Source organism: Spea bombifrons, chromosome 4 (genome assembly GCF_027358695.1).
Source record: "Spea bombifrons isolate aSpeBom1 chromosome 4, aSpeBom1.2.pri, whole genome shotgun sequence".
Lineage (NCBI taxonomy): Eukaryota > Metazoa > Chordata > Amphibia > Anura > Pelobatidae > Spea > Spea bombifrons.
In genome coordinates, this window is record NC_071090.1 from 61,377,667 (window position 1) to 61,396,773 (window position 19,107).

At 40.5% G+C, this 19,107-nt stretch overlaps 1 protein-coding gene across 9 annotated transcripts in view; it reads right to left on the reverse strand.

The window, feature by feature from the left end:
• The window catches only part of KMT2E (lysine methyltransferase 2E (inactive)), a 31,779-nt gene extending 17,049 nt beyond the window's left edge, over positions 1–14,730 (reverse strand). For 6 of the 9 annotated variants that reach the window (XM_053464237.1, XM_053464236.1, XM_053464233.1 and 3 more), the window contains exons 1-11: positions 14,378–14,730; positions 6,597–6,781; positions 5,713–5,827; positions 4,968–5,191; positions 4,546–4,626; positions 3,590–3,648; positions 2,575–2,628; positions 1,674–1,846; positions 1,426–1,464; positions 515–742; positions 219–349 (exon numbers count right to left, since the gene is read on the reverse strand). In XM_053464237.1, coding sequence (XP_053320212.1) covers positions 219–349; positions 515–742; positions 1,426–1,464; positions 1,674–1,846; positions 2,575–2,628; positions 3,590–3,648; positions 4,546–4,626; positions 4,968–5,191; positions 5,713–5,827; positions 6,597–6,667 — 1,175 coding nt within the window. In that variant the 5' untranslated portion in view covers positions 6,668–6,781; positions 14,378–14,730. The remainder of the gene's footprint in view (positions 1–218; positions 350–514; positions 743–1,425; positions 1,465–1,673; positions 1,847–2,574; positions 2,629–3,589; positions 3,649–4,545; positions 4,627–4,967; positions 5,192–5,712; positions 5,828–6,596; positions 6,782–14,377) is intronic. The other 3 variants (XM_053464238.1, XM_053464234.1, XM_053464239.1) reach the window with 2 other exon arrangements.
• Positions 14,731–19,107: the final 4,377 nt, after the last annotated feature.

Sequence of the window (19,107 nt, forward strand, 5' to 3'; positions counted from 1 at the left end):
GCACTTGGGTGATTGTGGATCAAATCCAACCTACATTTACTATGTTGCATGGACCTTACCCGACGCAATTGTGTCTAAAGTAGGAACCACATACCATAATTTACAGGGGCAGTAACAAACTACTAATTTACCAGTTGGAGATCCACCACATTACACAAAAAGCCTGGGGTACACCATCTACAACCAAAGTTAAACTAGTTTGGAATTGGCATACATACCTCTTAAAGAAATATCCATTTGCCTCAAATTGTTCTCGAAGCATGAACTTTCCCCTGTATTCTATAATCAGTGTTTCAGGAAGGAGATCTTTGGCAGCTTTCAGAATTTTTTTGTTCTTCTGCAAATGACTCTGTAAATGCGAAAATTATTATAAAAACAAACCCTGAAAGCAAATCTATAAAATGCTAAAATCTAAGTTTTCTGATATATATATTTACCGATTATTATTTGGGCAAATTCAAAACAGAATTAACACGTCATTGCAAACAATAAGCATAAGTTGGGAATGACTCACCTCTACCGGTGGCTTAAAGATTAGACTGCTGGTGCTGAAGTTAGACTTCACCATATGCTCCTTGTCACTGTCACAGCTAAGTCTTAGAGCAATCCTCTGTGCTTCCCTTTGAACGCCCTCACTGTACTGGTTGTTGTTTGCTTCCTCATAGTGGTCCATCCAGGCTTTGATCTTACTCTCCCATCCATACGCAGAATTATCAGATGGTTCAATTTCAGGAGCAGAGCCCTATAAAAAACATGAAACGCCTTGTTTTACAAAGCACACTAAAGCAAGTGCTGTTAATGAACAGAAAAGACCTTGTTCCCATAAAATGTAAAACTTTAAGTCTACAATGGCCCTACCATGGAGCAGAGTGGGGCAATCGCTCCAGGCGGCACTTTTTTTTTTTTTAAAGCGAAAGAAAGAGAGAGGGCGCTGAGTGGTTTTCGCTTACCAAGTTGTCAGTACCCGCTCGGCGCCCCTCTCTCTCTCTCCTCTGCGAGCCCTCTAGCTCTGTCTCTGTTTGTAATGCTGAGCACAGGAAGATGACGTAATTTCCGGTGCTCAGCATTACAAGCCGGCACCGAGACCGAGCAGGGAGACTCGCCGCAGGACTGCTGAAAGGCAAGTACAAAGGGGGGGGGGGTAGATAATGGGGGGGCGCCGGCCCTGATTTATCTTAACTAAAAATGTGTTATTGGGCAAGTTAGGTTAAAGGGGATTTTGTCCTGCATAACAAAGGCTAACTTCTTGCTTTAAAGTACACATCAATAACCCCAATGTAATTGTAATCCCAAAAGGGTTGTAGCAATGTTCCTTATCCAGGTGCCCACAGATTAACAACTACAGTTAGTACAGGTACATTTGAACAGCCAATAACGCTGTTCCAAATTTTCAGCAATTCCTAATAAGTGAAAGAGCATACATACCTTAACACGGGATGACTTTCTAGATCCTTCACGGAAGGCCTGAGGAGAGAAGATTTCATTAAAGTATGATTTCATATACAGAGATTATTTCCAAAGCACTAAATCTAGATGCAAATGTATACCACAAAATGACAGTTAACAATACTAAAAGACAGTATTAAGCAATATGTAGCAGTACATCTCATTGGATCACCAAATTCTCCACTATGTTGACTTTTTTGGTAAGGTCAGTGCATCCATACGCGTACCTTCTTGGACTTTGCGGTATTCTGCTCCTTCTCACCACTTCTCTTCCTTTTTTTGTCATTCACCTTAGTTACTCTAGTGGCAGTCAGCGTAAGTGTGGTAGGAGTGTGCTGGAAAGCAGTATACAGCTCCACAGGAACTTCATCACAACTTTCTGTAGCACTGGTGTCGCCATCTTTAAAAACAAGAGAAGAAAAACAAAACTGAATACCTTTAGACATAACCATGTATGAGCCAGAAAGTCCTCCTTTTAAAGCAGACTTGAAATCTGTATGTTTCAAATACAAGATACTAACCAACTGTGAAAATCCTAAAGTTTTATTCGATAATTTTGGTGTTTCCATTGTACTGCCGATTTCATTAATTTTGTAAATATAATGTTTTGTATTCATAAAAGCAAAGAATGTAATTAAAAAAGTAATCAATTCCAAATAAGTAACATTATTGCAATCTATTTTTCAGTGATATATACAAGCTAAACCCAACACATGGTTACACATTTTGTTTTCCATGCAATCATCCCCGATTTCAATGATGTTTTATCAATGACTAGCAGAGCAAAGCTACAAGTCCCTAGAGAGCATCTATACACAAACGAAAAAGAAACATGTGTATTCAATTCAGTGTATTTTGTGAGATGAAAATACTGGATTGAATCAAAATGTATTCAAGGGAGTACAAAATGTACATTACCACAAAAAAAAATAATTTTGAACACAGAACAACTACTGTCTTTTTGTACAAAGCAAATGAGGCATATAGACAGGAATACTACTGCATCTTTTGGGAAAATATACTACTTGGAAATTATTTAAGAAACGGTAAGAAGTCAAGCAACTCCTTGCACAGAGGAATTCTGGGTAATTAGGGGTTGGGGGGGGTCACACTTGAATTGGTACCTACCAGATAAAAGGCTTCCGTTGTTGCCTCTACCATTGTAGCAGGTTTGAAGATCATCTGCATTAGAGTCACAAAAGTTATAGCCTAAAGGCACGTGGCACTCAGTGATTAGTAATATATCAGTGCACTAATATTCTTCACATCAGGTGATAGATTTGTGCACCCGCTGGCAATAAGTAGTAATGCCTCCATCATAGGCTTCACTATTGTACCAACTATGAAGATGATCTATACAACTGGAAAGGCTTAGCACTATAAAAATAATACACACTCACCACACAATGTATGTGGCAGGTAAAGGGCACACAATGGCACATAGGAACGCATTTCTAAGAGCTAAAACAGCCTACTAAGGTAATTAAGAAGGCTATGTATGGGGACATCCTCACTCTACCCAGATATGATACAGGAAAGCATCCTACAACAAACAGCCTGAAAATGCAATCAGCAGCAAAATGTATAACTTAATTCACTAAAGATTTTTGGGGTGAGCTGAAATTTCAAGTCACTACGTTAAACTATTTTTTAAGTAATACACATTTTCATTTGATATGATGCGTTTTGGCATAAGCCTCTTAAAGATTGTAAAGACATTTGATAACATGGTAGGTAGCTCACAAAGTTGCTTAGCTATTTTGGTGATAAGATTCAAAAGTATATAAACATTTACACACGTTACTGCAGTAATCTTTAAATATAAAAAGGATATGTGTTATATTCAAAATAGAGACAACCATGTCAGGTATTAAATTTTAGGGCCACATCTAACTCTGTATGCCTGTTATTGTGAAGCAGTAGTACTTTTATACGGCTCATAAAATGGTAGGGTGGTAAGGCTATTACCAATGTTTAAATTGAAACATATCACTTAGGTGACAAACCATACCCAGGTTTATGATTTTTGCCTTTGAAAACATAGGTAGAAATAACTCAAGGACATATATGGGTTAGTTACCTTTAACAATGGTGAAAGAAAGTATTTGCATATGAAAGCCATATATAAACACATCACACCCACCTGACAAGTGCTCTTTCTTTCTTTGCTGAAGCAAAATTGCTCTCTCTTTGTCTAAAACCCTGTAAGATCCCAGCATAAGAAGAAAGAAAATGTTATTAAGATGGGTTGTAACATGAACAACTTTCCAACAAATATGACTAAATTGAATATGAACTGTAAACCCTTTAAAATTTAAGTCTGCTGCTGCCCCAAATGCACACACAGCTTTTCACAACAATGCAGCCAGCAATTTCTAGCTCCCTTACAATATAATATATATACATATATATAAACATGCAGCAGACTACGTGGCAGCTGGGGCACACACAAAAGGAACTACTCTTGATCTTAAAGTGTACCTGTCATCCACAACTGTATTGATAAAGCCGCCACAGATAAATATAATATACAAATGCTTCCGGAATCGCTAACAAATAAAAACAGTTTCACTCCTTGCCATTTAATGCTCTCAGTGTGGAGTCTGCAATCCTCCCAGCCCCCTCCCCGAATGCCTTGCATGCAGTTGCATAAAACACTATTTATATGCACAAGAGTAGAGGCACACATGCCCCTTTGGGCAGCCATATTTGTACAACTTGTCTCTATCAGCACCTGACATCATACAGACTGATGCTGAAGGCAAGAAAAGGTTCTTTCATTTAATAAAATATTCCACCTATAAATCTGCTAGCATTGGGGTTATGTATAGGCACTAAGAAAAAAAAAAATGATACAAGCCACAGTCCCCCAAAGAAAATGGGCATCTTTAGTCGAGGAAGTAACCTTTTATTGGGTCAACATAGGGAAAGATGTAAAGCAACGTAAGCTTTTGTAACATCAGAGAACTCTTCATCCTATGATGACTCAATAAAAGGTATTAAATCCGACTAAGAACTATGAAGGGACATTTTGTTACTTTACAATGGCTGGTATACGTAATATTAAAAGACAGAAGTAAAGGATTAACAATTACTTACCGTGGCTGACAACGTTCACACAAGTAGATATCTGGAATATTTTGTCTGTCGATTCCCATGCAGTCAATATGTTGCCAGACACTGACAAAAGTAATATGGATAAGTTAGCACGTTCAAAATAAGACATAACAAGAACCCCCACAGACATATACACGCACGGTTTCACTTTTTCGATATCAAAATCCTTTTACCGATTTCCACCTGTCAAAAACCTGAGAGCCACACACTATCAATGTGCAAAAATGGTAGGTTTGAAGCTCAAATTAACACTTTCACACATAAGGATAAGAAAATAAACATAAAAATATATCTTGGTAACTCAGAGGGAGTGCCAAAATGACCAGAGCACATATGATTTACACAGAACATATTGTAAATATTGAAGGACACGGTATACAGAATTTAAACAATAGATACCTTACCTGCATTTATCACAACAAATCATGTACCCATCATCATGGGTAAAACCACATATACATCGAGTGATGTCAGTGCCGTAGCTTCCATCCTCAGAAGTGCTGATGGTTGTAGCACTGGAGGTTTCATCAAAATTAGGAGTAGTAAAAATGCTCACTTCATTTTTAATAAGTACAGGAGGAGGAGATGCTGGAGGTGTTGGTGGAGGCCGAGCACCATAATTGTGATCCTATATTTTATTGTAAACATAAAAAAAAAATTAAACCTGCATTAGTAAGCAAAATTTTTCATACTGTTATTCACTACAGGAAGCCTCTGATTTATGAAAGTCCATGGAGGAAAGAAGTTAATTAGCTTTATCCTAAAAATAGTGTTTGAAAGTTACCTAAAATATTGTGACTACCTGCAACGTACAGTTACAGGTCAGCAAATAAAGGAAGTTTAACATTACAGAATCGGCATCACTGTATACAGAACTGTATTTAGGGAGCAAATATATATTTTGACATGGGACATTTCCAAAGAATTTTATGAATGATGCCAGCTTGCAGACTTCATTATTGTGCAGGGCTAGCCCCATACTTTCTTACAGGGGGAACTCACTAGGGTTGGCCTATAGTATGAAGTTAACGCAGAGGCTTCATCTCACGTCAACTAATCTAAAAGGCACCGTTTACACGATAAGTATTGCCAAGTCAAAATTCAGAACAATTTTTATATTTCTATGTAATGAGAAAAAAAAAAACCTACCGCATAAGGCAAACCAATATAACTGTGCGCATGGTGAGAACTGCTGGTATATAACTGGTGTGGATAACTGTTTGACTTCTCAACCACCACAGGGCTAGCTTCTACAGATTCTGGTCTGTTCAGAAACAAAAGTTTGAATGTGAAATGATCTAATGGTACACACAACTACAAAATAATGTTGAAACAACTGAGATCACTGTCTCCCTACCTTCTCTGACGACCACTTCTGTATCCCAGTCTCCCAGACAGGGACACGGAAGCAGTCAGTGGATCAGGTAGGGAGGCATTGAATGCGTGAATGAAAGCGGCAAAGACAAGCCAAAGCTTAGGCAGCTCTACGTCAGTGCTGGAGATCAGGGGCATGAATAAAAGACGACCTTGATTATAAGTCAAGGTCGTTTTTCAGATATTTTTTTCTGGAAAAAAAACCCTTGTTTTTATCAGGCACATATGGTATAACCAAAACACATGTAAAGAAGATCTAATACTATGTACTCTAGACAAATAAGGAGAAGTCTAGTCAAAATTTACATTCATACTAGGGCATATTATATATATATATATATATATATATATATATATATATATATATATATATATATATATATATATATTGCACATTTTAAGGTTTCAGTGCAAAGTGTCATTTGTAGCACTGTCTCTGTTAGAGTCTACAGACACATGGCATTAACAGATATACAGATCATACCACTTAGTCTTTCTGTAACCAATCCATGTGCGCTGCTGAGCAGGCTCAGCCATGTCATTAACAAAGCATCGCCATAAATGTTGACTTTGTAGTCCAATGGCAACTGGAAATCTATGGTTTGAGCAGTCACATTCACATCCTAGCCCCTTGGATACACAATAAAGGTTTTACTTACTCTGAGCCTGCAGCCATTTCCAAATATGGAGTTTCTGCTGTCTCAATCCGCAACGGGACCACAATGCTCATGACGTTCGTTTCTGATAAATTCGATTACTACGGAGTCCTCTGCATCGGGATCCAAAACACTGGGGCATGCCAGCCACAGTGCTCATTGCAAACATCTAAGTGCATCCACAAACCCTAAGGAACAAAATATATGTATTGGAGAATCAGCCTTTTTCTTGCAATCATTTATAAGATAATTTAGTTGCTATTTAAAAAACACATTTATCTATCTGGAGATAAAACTGGCATGAAAGATCTGACAGCAGAGGGGGTGGTACGTTGGAGCAGTTTCACAAGACTTTATCCCCGCAGGTAAAGAGTGCAAATTAAAAAAAGTACTGTAATATGCATGCTTTTTGTGACCTTTTGGTAGAGATGCTAAGCTCAAATTCTCTTGCATTTTTGTGGCCCTTACAGCCTGAAGTTTAACATTCAAATGCAGCAGCATGTATTTGACCGAGAACACTCTGTATACTTTTTCTTTTATTTAGAAAACTAATATTACTTCAGAAAGTGAAAAGGTAACTACAGTTATTTATGAGAGGCATTGACCTAGGGGAGACGAAGGGTAGGGCCCCAAGGACATGCCTTGCTAGGACCTCTAGTGTCCCTCATTTGCACTGCAGACATTTGCATGGGACATCCCAACAAGGCCACCAAGATGCTGCCACCTGAGAGTCAAAGAACCCCTTGTAAAGTGTGACAGGAGCTGCCACTTTACACCTAGTCCAGAATATACCACTGGGTCACTGGCACCAAAAAAGGACAAGTTTCTCCTTGCTCAGTGATCAGGTTTTACAACTTGGATTTTCCAAGATCCTACTAAACCAACACTCATTCTCAGAACATGAGACCATCTCCAGGAGTTACATAATCCCTCCACATGAAAAAGAAAAACCAAGTCACAACACAACTCAAAGCAAACCAGACAAGACAACACTTGTATCCTTTGTTTGCAAGGAACTGGTCATACTACTAATGTAGGCCGCACACTTATACATATATACATTCTTGAGGGCTTTGTTTATTTCCCTCAAAGCAAAGTTGTTGATACAAACCAGTGAATTATTGTTCAAAAGACAAACAATTTGGGTTTTAACCATCTTATCTGTGCTAGCTCCTAGGGCTGTGTTATCGTATACTAGAACCCTGAACTATACAGTAGCTGTCAAGGCGCAAACAGACTGGTATTTTGCATCCCATATCAAAATATCTTCAGTACACTATGATTGAGCAGGCTTTGTGAGCAGGTCACTGAAAACGATTGCTTGGGAAAGCAGACAAATTAGTCCAAAGCAATTGGTCACAGTTTTATGATGTATCATTTACAAGCAATGCAGTATATATGCTTGTTCTCAATAGGTAATGCTTCCACATGAGTTTACTGGGCTCTCACATTGAAATGACTGCCCCAGCCCCCATCCTGTTATGGGATTGTGATCATTACGGACTATTGTAAGTATCCAGAGACAGACATAGTTCCATTTATACATTTCAGAAGAGCAACAACCTACCTCCACCCTAGAACAGATACAGATGTAGATGTTCATTACGGCTGCGGATATTAATTATACATCCACAGCGTCTACAATAGCAACAGGATCTACTGCAGCCATTAATCCTTTGTAATCCAATTAATGAATTATTTTGCACCAAACAATGCTACTACATCTGCAGGTCCAAAGTGACTCCTTTGTAATTCATGCAAACCCAAAGCAGTATTTGGATTTTTATAGAACGGAAAAGAAACAGTCATGTAAAGAAGTCTTTGAGACTTAATCTTATCTTTGTATGTGCACAAACGAAATAGAGAAGAAACGGAAATAGATATAGTATAGTATTATATATATTCTATATCTATTTCCATTTCTTCTGTCTGTAATATAAAGTAAATGTGTATGTGTGTATATATATATATATATATATATATATATATATATATATATATATATATATATATATATATATATATATATATATATATATTTATATTTATATATTACACACAGACACGCTCGCTGGTCCACCAGGGAAAGACATGTTTTGCTGACTGGGCTTATAAACTAAAGAATGCAGAGTAAGTAATTTGATAATCTAAAGCCATTAGCCATCAGATAGACAGAACTTCTTCACTGGCAAATTCAATCATACTACCTTACTAGCATGGATTTCCACAACTTATTAGTCAGTACAATAATAAAAAATAAACTTCGCACAAAATAGCCCATCACATTCTATACAATTAAAAAGAGACAATCAGGCCTAACAACTTCAGGACAAAGGCATTTTTGCACTTGTGGAGGACGGGATTTTCAACATTTCTGTCCTTGTTCAACTGTAATTTCTCTCTCAGTTAGTTTACAAACACAAATTATATTTTGTTTCCCCCAAGAAAGAAAATGAACCACCTATTTCTGGTATAAAACATTCACTACTACCACAATGTTTTTATTTTGTTACCGGAGGGGTAAAGGTTGGTACGGCAGACTATTTTTGTGGAGCGTTTATTTTTTTTTACACTTGTTTTTACTTTTAAAAAACGTTCTCCCATTTTTTCTATTTTGGATTTTGCACTGCTTTTTTCTAGAATGAGAGATAACACATGAGGTCTCTTCCTACATAAGGGATCTCTTATGAAACCGGGGATATCATGGAGAGATCACATAGTACTGTAGACTTTTGTTTTTGAAGAGACACTTCCGTTTTGCCCTCTCCTCACACAGCTGCAGGCTGCGTAACAGTCACAACGCTGGCAGTGATCTGCCTGTGATCAGGAAGCAGAGCTCTGTAGCTCTGTTCTCCTCAACACATTGAAGAGTATGATCAGCAGCAGGGAAACCTACTAAGCAGACCCTATCGGGGTCTCTACAGACTGTCTCTAGGAGGGTGAAGGGATCCCTGGTGATCCAGCGCACCAGCAGGAATTTAGCCCCACTGATGCTATCAGGTCATAATATTACACAGCCTGTCGTCAACTGCATATATTATCCCCTGGTCTGCAGTTAGCGGATGTTTATTGGGGCAATACGACATACAACACAACTTTCTTTACTGCTGCACCACTTTGTACAGTACCGCAGTTAATCCCTTCATGACAAGAGTATTTTACACCATTATCATCACACACAAACACTAACACCTCAGAGTAACTCACACTAACATTCTATACTCATTTACACACATGCTTACATCATATGCTGACATACACATTCAAGCTAGTTCCATACTCTAACACCCACACTAACACTACACGCTTATACACATGCAAACACTATCCACACACAATGGCTAACACTATAATACTATAACACTGCATACATACACACTCAATCTGGCACTACAATACAACAGACATACTGACTCTGGCACTATGCATTCACACACATACACATGGTGTGGCTTTTGACAAAGCACTATGTGCGAAAGACATTAAGCGTTCGTCTGGTCGCAGGATGAATTACCACACCTCAGCAGGAAAGCTGTGTGCCCCCCCCCCCCAACAACCCTGAACCAAAACGTTTCTCCTTGAAACACTGAGCAGGGTGCTGAATTCCTCCCATTTCCATGATCCAACATATCTGCTTGTCTACCAGGCGTGTGTATTGAACATGACGGGGAAGCGCAGGGATCAATCCTGAACCTAGCTGTGAGGATAAATATATTGAAATCTGCTTGTCCCTAGTCCCTATGCTAATATTTCACTATCCACATCTGTCAATCAGCACTCTTGGGTCAAAAAGCTAATACTGTATCCTTCCCAAGCAGAAGTGGAGGTCACCATGACCTCCTTGAGCTACTGAATTACTAGACAGACAAATAACCCATGAGAGGTAGGACAAGGGGTATCCTAATTTCTTCCAGGAGAAAAAAAGTACACATAAAATGCATAAAAGTGCTTGTCACGTAAACACAAACCAATTCATAATTGAACATGCAAATGCCCCAAGCAAGCACCCACGCACAAAGAAAGATAAGAGTTTATTTCTAAGTGGCTGCTTGCAGGGAGTTAAACATTCAAACTCAGACTTCGCTATGAATCATGAAGATCCAGCCCCAGAGAGCATCTCCTGCTGTTGAGTTGGCGCTTCATAATGCATTGTTAATACAGGGAGACCTACTGAGTGTCATCTATGTTATTTATGCATGCAGGACCAGCCCAGCACTTCTTGCAGGAGAAGCTCAATGGGGACTGGCCATTCACAACAAATATGTCAGGGAGATGAAAGGTTTGAGTCTCCAGTTATCTCCTGCTTTAGGTAGCAGATCCTAAAGCAAGAATGTTATTTTCATAGCAACAAAATTAATCTGAGCAAAAATGAAACAGAATAAATCATTAAGTTTACCATAAACAGAGTAGTTCACTGCATTTGCCGGAATAATGTTTTTGCATGTAAATAACTTGTCTTGATACATCACTTCACAATTATTATACAATACTTTAAACAGACCAACAATTTTTCAACCCTGGGTATAGTACGGCCCCCACTCCAGAAAAATAAATATACTGGAACAATGCCAAGTAAGAGAAATGAAAATGGCGTACTGTGTTAAACTTGATACTGTCAGTATAACACATTGTACAGCACCCAATGAGCAATATGCTGATTGTACAAGTGACATGATACAAATTACCAAGAAAGACAGCATCCATATAGCAAATTTTAAAAGGGGTTGCAAAATATACAAGGAAGAATATGTATTAAAGGAGGAAAATGTTAAAAGGAGTCTGTAGCCAAAATGTAGATTCAGAGACTAGGGGGTTTAACCTCTATGCACCTCATCTGTAAACTATTTAGTGAATAAACATTTCAACTTATAAGCTTTCGTAAGTTTTTTTTAAGGGTATTGTCAAAATCCTTCAAGGGTCAAGTAGCTCTGCATAACCCATAGGTAAATCACAGATCACACTCAAGAATTCTAACAGATTTAACTTTGCACTGTGGGAGGGAACACATACGGGGTCCTTTCTTCACAATACATAGTCCGTGTGAATATTTCACCTTACAACAGTTTAGGGAGTAAACATTAAGATGTAACTTAAAAATATATATTTCTTCTTCAAGGGTAGCAACTTTCCAGAAGACACTGTAGGAATTAATAGAGTCAAGAAACACAAGAACGCATAGGAGATTCAAAGACAAGGGGCCAATAAGACCTGGACTTAACAGCACACAACTCCTGATGTTATATTCTATGGCCTGTTTTGGTACTTAGAGGACTGCCATAACAGTTTTGTGATAATACAGTTTGTATAGTGGTGGATATATGAAGAGATATTTTGGAGCTTTACACTCCAGTATACCCATGCTAAACAAGCAGTGTTCAGACAAACAAAATAATAGGCACCTTTAGTGGTAGCTTGTGGAAAAGTAGCAAGCCAGGCCTGCATGTTTGCCTTACAATATTTCATGTAAGCCAATTTATGCTTATCAACAATACCAACGCTTTAAGCTGTCCATGGGAAAAGTATAAATGCGCCTTAGTCATACCATAATTATATAGTTAAGTGCACTTCAAAGCTCTGTACCAAAAACACACCACATGGGACTACTCGCATAGGAAACAATGAAGATAGACATATGTATATCTGAGATTAATGCATCAATCTATAGAATTACTGACCATCAACAGGTTAGTGGAAATATTTTTTTGGACACATATAAGCCTTCATACAACTGGGAAGTGGCAGTATAGCCATCGCCTTAGATTAATTACATAATAAACTAAAATCCCCAGAACCCAAAAATCCACACACACAATTCATACTGCAGTATGCTGCAACCTAAATCAGCAGAAGGGTTAATCCCCCAGAAGGTAGGCATAGAGATCCACACAGGAACGCGCACGCACACACGCTCGCATACACTCCATGCACTTCTTACTCGCCGCCCTCTTCTACCCCTGGTGAGAGGAACCTAGAGAAAAACCTGCTTAGCTATTTCTGTGCTTTACATATCATGCTGAAAGCGATGGGTGCACAGGTCTGCTGCTCGGCAGAAGCACTAGGTAATACCGAGTATAGATATCACAAGGGTATTTTCCCTCATGTTTAATTCCTTTATTTGCTTCGGCAGCAAAATGAGGGGTTATTTAATGAAATCATCTATTTACCTTGCAACACATTTGTGCTGCAGACAATTCTACTGCACGGGGTGTGGAGAACCAGAGCAGATTAGATTACCACAACATAAGTCAGGGGCCGCCATCTTTAGCCTCCACAAGAGGACAAAAGAGGGAAATACCAACAACAAGCACAAATTACAACGCAGTAAGTAAAAGCCTACCCATATCTCCTATTTCTAACTAATCAATATCTTCAGGTTTAACAGAACAAAGGTGGTGGGGAAGGTTACATTACAGCAATGCCAATAAAAACAAAACAAAAAAAATGGTTTCAGTTTAGCAATAGGTACCACAACACTAGAAAAAAGTAGTGGGTCGCTGCCTGGCAAAGTATTTGTGCTACACAATTAAACCCTGTTCCCGAGGGAAAATAATGTATCTCGCACCTTGAAAGAGAGGTGTGGTAGGAACAAGGATATTGCATAAAATGCAAAAAGTGCAGACCAGGCCCGACAGACATACAGCGATTGTGGCGAGGCTGAATGCGGTAACCATCATTTTGAAGTAGGGGCAAAAGCAGCATAATGCCCCCCTTTTCTTTGTGAGTCGGTGTTGTGTCTGAGCTGGCCTGGCTCACACAGAGGACTGCTTGTTCCTCCCCCCTCTACGCATGCAGCCTGCGAGTAGAAAGCCCTGGAATATGAGAGACCTACAGCCTCTGCCAGGGGTGGGCAACTAGCAACACCAAATCTACTCTTATAATACACAATCATACACTACATATGGACATACTATTTTTACATAACACTGCTGCATGGTCTAGTACATAATGAATACAGAGCATATAAAATAGTTTATGTTGCATTATGATTTAGCACATAAAAGGGGCTATTTTATTGTAGCTTTCAAACAGCCTCCTTGCTAAAAGGCAAAGATAGAAATAAAGCATCAAGTGCAGACCTAGAGATCAGAATGTGTCATTGTTCTGTGCAAAAGCCAGTCTTTCTACCACATGAATTATACTTTGGAATAACCGTTTATTACAATATTAACTGCAACAATGTCCATATTTTATTGAAACAGCATCCCTGGAAGTAAGAGGAAAACACCGAGAATGGTACAAAAGGAGGAGGCCTGGCAAGGAAGACATTTCACTACATAAACAAACCTACTAGGAGGGGACTAGTCAGAGATGTCGGGGATTATTCCGTACAAACTGACAATAAGGAGATAGTCGAGACCGATTATTCCATGCAAATATAAGCACAAAAGGCTGTGTCCAGCCACTAGAGGTTTAATCCAATGTGGCTACCCACCCCCATTCCATAACTGCCAAACACAGCTAGGCTGACCAGAAAACCCCGCCATGTTTGTCACATCTCCTGACCCTTTTCTAGCAGGTTTCCACATACTGAATAAATGGAGGGTCCCAAGCATGCATACCTGTGTGCAGACGTAAATACACCAGCGAATGCTCACACGTGAACACGTATACACAGGCAAAGAACAAGCCACGGAGATCAACGAGTTGTATCGCTACCAGAGAGCTGTGTGGGAATATATGCCACACAACGCGAATGATCAAAAGCATGCAAACAACCGGTAACATTACACCCCCCGAAGCAAGCCTTGCACTTTACGTGGAAGAAAGAGTTTAACGAGACTTACCTACAGTATGCAAAATCCAGGAAACAGGTTAAAGTGGATACACAAGCCCTATTCTGTAACCTATCTGGTCCCCTCCACTGAATAAATGCAGTTACTGGCGGGCGAGCTCTTCCTCACAGATACCGAGGTGACAGGAAAAGCGACGTCAATAGCAGCCCTCTGAACCGTTAGATAGCGCTTCGCGGTTCACAAATCGTAAACTCCCTACTGCTAATTTGCTAAAAGGAAAACAAAACGAAATAAATACGAAAATTAAAAAAATACTGCAGTGCCCGTGGTGCCTAGAGCCCTAATGTGTACAATCCCCGCTCCTCCCGTATCTCAGCCTACGAGGTCTCTATGTCACTGCCTCTCTCTGGAAAATGGCGTCGACTGCTTACACGGGGTTTACTAGCTTGCCTGCCAAGGGCTGGATACTGGGACTCTGCGGGCGTGTAGAGCGAGCGCTAAAGGCTTGTGCCCATAAGTAAAATGGAGAATCCGGTCGCTCCGAACCCTCCATCTTGGTTGAGGGCACGGACCGCACTTGCTTAGGCTACACGCCCATCTTTGGCTTAGCAACAGATAACACAGAAGAGCGCTCGCCATTTTACTTGAAGGCGAAAGCTCTGCAATGCTGAGGAGGCTGTGGCAATGAAATTTAGAGCCGTTTTTTTCCTTTAAGCAGAAATGGAGCTGACTGTGGGGCATTGGATGGCTACAAAAGGGCGTACCCGTGTTTTAGTGATGTTCAAAAGGCGTGAATGTGGTATCCTGCGCAAGTCGCATTCCGAAGGGAAACACCTCATATTTTCATGCGATATATGAACATATGAGGTGGTCCGCAGCGTGTATTTTAACAACTTAATTAACCGTGTGGTTATCGGTAATTCCAAGGTCGTAATAACAACAGTCTAGCCGTGAACGTTCGAGCCTAACAATGGCAGGATGTTTGTGATCTAGCCATTGCCCTCCTGTTTACTAGAGCCAGGAGACCACTCTCAAGCGGCTGTTGGAACGTGCGATGGCGTGTGTACATGGGGAGCTATGTATAAATATATATATATACCTACATACGATGTATGGATACTAAACACAAAAGTATTTAAGCGTGCTCTGCTGATTTTAGCCTCTTCTATTTCTTATAGTTCAGTCCATAATGACAAACCGTAACTCGCAGCTACTCCGATATATTGTACACGTTGGGCTTTTTGACTCCTTGTGACACGCTTAACCTCGTGAACGCGCGTCCTCTTCCTAGCTTCATACATTAAATTGTCCCCCCTACAGTTTACATGGGTTTAACTCATCCAGTACGGCTACTGCATGGATGAAAACGAACCTAGCTCTGATGCCGTATGTACGGGGCTTATGTCCCCAGATATCAGTAAATTAGTCCCAGGTTGGAGAAGGTATGGAAAGGGGTGCGTGTGTAGAACTCGTCCCTGGATAATACTAAGCAGTCTTAAGGTACTATTGACGAAGATGGAGGCGTTTCCTTTCTGAGGTCTGTGGCTTATTGCCATGGTGCTTGCAACCTCTGCGGTGATGGTGGAGGGGGAAGAGATTTCCGGGGTCTCCCTGACAGACTGTACAGGGGCTACTGAAAAACCTGCGAAAACACTGGCACCTCGTAAACGCGCTGTGACTAAGCTTAGCCTTTCACCATGGAGCGGAAAACGGACGGCTGAGGCATCTCTGTGGCTACTAACGCATTTCCAATGCATTTTTTACTACTTGTCGCCATGTTTTTATTCAGAGAGCAGTGCGCAAAATGTTTTTTTTTTTTTTAAAGTTGACGGACAGCGACAGGACTAAGTATTTTTTGTTATCGTTGTTTGAGTTATAATTAAACTGTTATTGTGCAATGTATTTAGATTTTTAACGTTCTGTTTTTTCACACTCGTAAGTCTTGTGTAATGGCGCCTTGCTGTCATTTCAGTGTTGTCGTGAGTTGGTGGGTAGGAGAAGCTGCAAGTAGCCAATAGCAACCGGAATGGGTCTCTCACGGTGCCCTACGATTGGCTGATCATGACATCATCCTGCAGCAGGTGGGAGGGTCAGGAGCTACTTGGGGATGCGGGTGCAGAGGGAGAGTTCGGCGCCATTATGTAACAACGCGAAGCTGGCAGGGAGAACAATACCCTGAAAGGCAGCTCTCCCCGAAATGCTGTGAGATACCGGTCGGGTGACCGCGAATTGCGTCGTGTATTCGTTACGAGGAAACTAAGACTATCCGCGTAGAGCGGTTTTTTCTCCCCCCGTGAAAGTGCCTTTTGTAGCGGAGGACGTAGTCATACTATTTCTGAGTGCGTCACTCCAATATGGTGCCCTGGGAGAGGTTAAGGAGCAGCACATCCTCTCCGGGTCACGTGGTGGCGTTGCATAGCAATGGGGTTTGGCTGGTAACCAGGTGGTTAGGGACGGATGGGAGGGGTGTGTGGGGAGGAAATATCACGCAAGGGTGGAGGCGCGCAGACTGGACTATAGTTCACCATTTTACAGATTAGTAAGCGCTCGTCCGCCTGTAGACAAGATGCCAGACTACGGTTAACCCTTGACGTGCCTTTCTGCATTTTATTGGGCGCAGATTGTTTCCCGTAGGTTACAGGCGTCACCCTTTTGTTCTCTGTTCTGTATGTTCAGTCTTTGTAACGTGTGCATTTATTAATGCAAATATGTTAACGTATAATAAATCCATGGTCTGTTAAAATTTAGGATGCTGATAATGGGGTCTGCTGTTGACGTTTATTGCAGGTCTGGCTGGATTCTCTGCTACGTAATACGGATTCTTGGTTGGACATTATGTTGCTTTGAAGTCATAGTGATATGTTTTTGAGCTTGTGGGAGCCCAGACAAAAATAACCGTGCATAATGGGCGTCCGTAACGTTCGTCGGTAAATATCTTTGTGGCGTTCGTATCTTGTTTGTTTCTGTAATACTGCAAATCTGTTCATCTTCTGTAGCGTCTCTTCCTTTTACGGGTAATGTCATCCTTGTGGATACTCCAGGCTTTCCCTGTCCTGTAATGTAAGCCAGTATACCTTCAGCTTAAACGAATGCCAGTGTGGTCATTTTTAACCATAGTTAAGATGTGGTACAGCAGGGTAAGAAAGCATTGTCACGAACCTGTAGCCTGTCTCGTAAGAATAGAGAAATACTATCTGAATCATTTAGTGTGGTGGGTGTTTACCCCTCCTCCTCCCTTTTTTTAGTCATGAGGGCTTTTCTCAATAAGCTGACTTGGCTTGTGCTGCATTGCATCAGTGGTCCTCCGCATATCAAATAGGGTTTTACATACCCAGGAACTGGGGTTCTGTTATGCTTCCTGGGCAGAACAGTTAGTAGTACCTATTAACTCTGAAGTGAGGTGTTTCATCCTTGAGTTGGCCATTCATAATGCATTATGTGCGATAACGCGTTTATTTCAACTGACTAGAGCAAGAGCACGGCCCTCTTCTCCTTTTGTACCAGTTTATTGTGTGTGGCTTTAAATAATTCCACTGATTTTTCAACAGCCCTACTGAATCTGCTGGCGCTGTAAAGTGTAAAGTAATATGTTGCGCCATGTTGCTTAAGCTTTTTTCAGGGGTAACTTGGTCTTTTTGCAAGTGAATCACTGGCATTGGCAAGTGTGTGGGATCCAAGGTAAACTTAATGTAACAATACTCCTGTGAATGGGGCCCTGATGTAAACACATTTTGTTTGTTAATCCATTAACGACAATTGACGTGCCAGGACTATCATGACTTTAAACGGGTGCAGAAAGGGATCTACGTTCACTTTCTGCACCCAAACAGTGTTGCTGTAATGCCGCGATCAGCATTAGGGGCCGTGGCTGGCCCCTCCCCGGGGCTTCAATGTTCGTCATACACTGTGTGGCAATGGACGCCCGTTTTTAAAAGTGTTTAGGAGGCGATCAACGATAGACTTCAAAGGTGTCGCTGAAATGCCTCACAAATGAATGATCATCAAAGGTGTAGCCAAATGATCACATGGCATTCAGCGACACCGAACTCCCACCTCAGGAGGTGCCGTGACCGCTCCGTAGAGCGGTCACAACCGGCCCTGCGAGTGGTTTTGCCACTCGCAAGATGGCGGCGCCCTTTAAAACAGCAACAACAAAAAAAAAAAAAAAAAAAACAATCAAGTTGAGAGTTCTCAGGAGTGTCTCTCCAGACCCTCCTGAGATTCTGGCTCCTCTTGCAGGTTGAATACAGGTACTGCATTCAACCATGCAAGTCAACAGAGCCCAGCTTTCTAATTACAGTGTGATTAGTAAAATAAATAATAAAAAAAACCTGTAAATAGTAAAAAAAAAAAATTCCCACTGATGTCACCATCAGGGGAACCTTCAAGTTCCAAAAAATTAAAGGCAAAATAAAATATATATAAAAAAAAAAAAATGTTGAGAGCAAGTCAGTTTATAGCACACTAGCTTAAAACAATTCTCGCATGGAGTTCAAATACTGGCATATTAAATGCCCATCGGGTGTCTACTTTAAAAAAAAAAATGTATGATCTGATGGGGTAAATTGAGTTGGCCCGGTTCAACAATGTCCCAATTAACACGAGGGGAAGGATGGCCACACATCTAATTTCCAATTAGAAAAATGCACATGTCCCAAATGTGGCCTTTTAGTTCCCAAAACCCAACAAACCCCTGCATGTGGGGTATCACTGTACTCAGGAGATGTTGCTGAACACACATTGGGGTGATCACCAAATGCCAAAGTTCAACATTGAAAAAT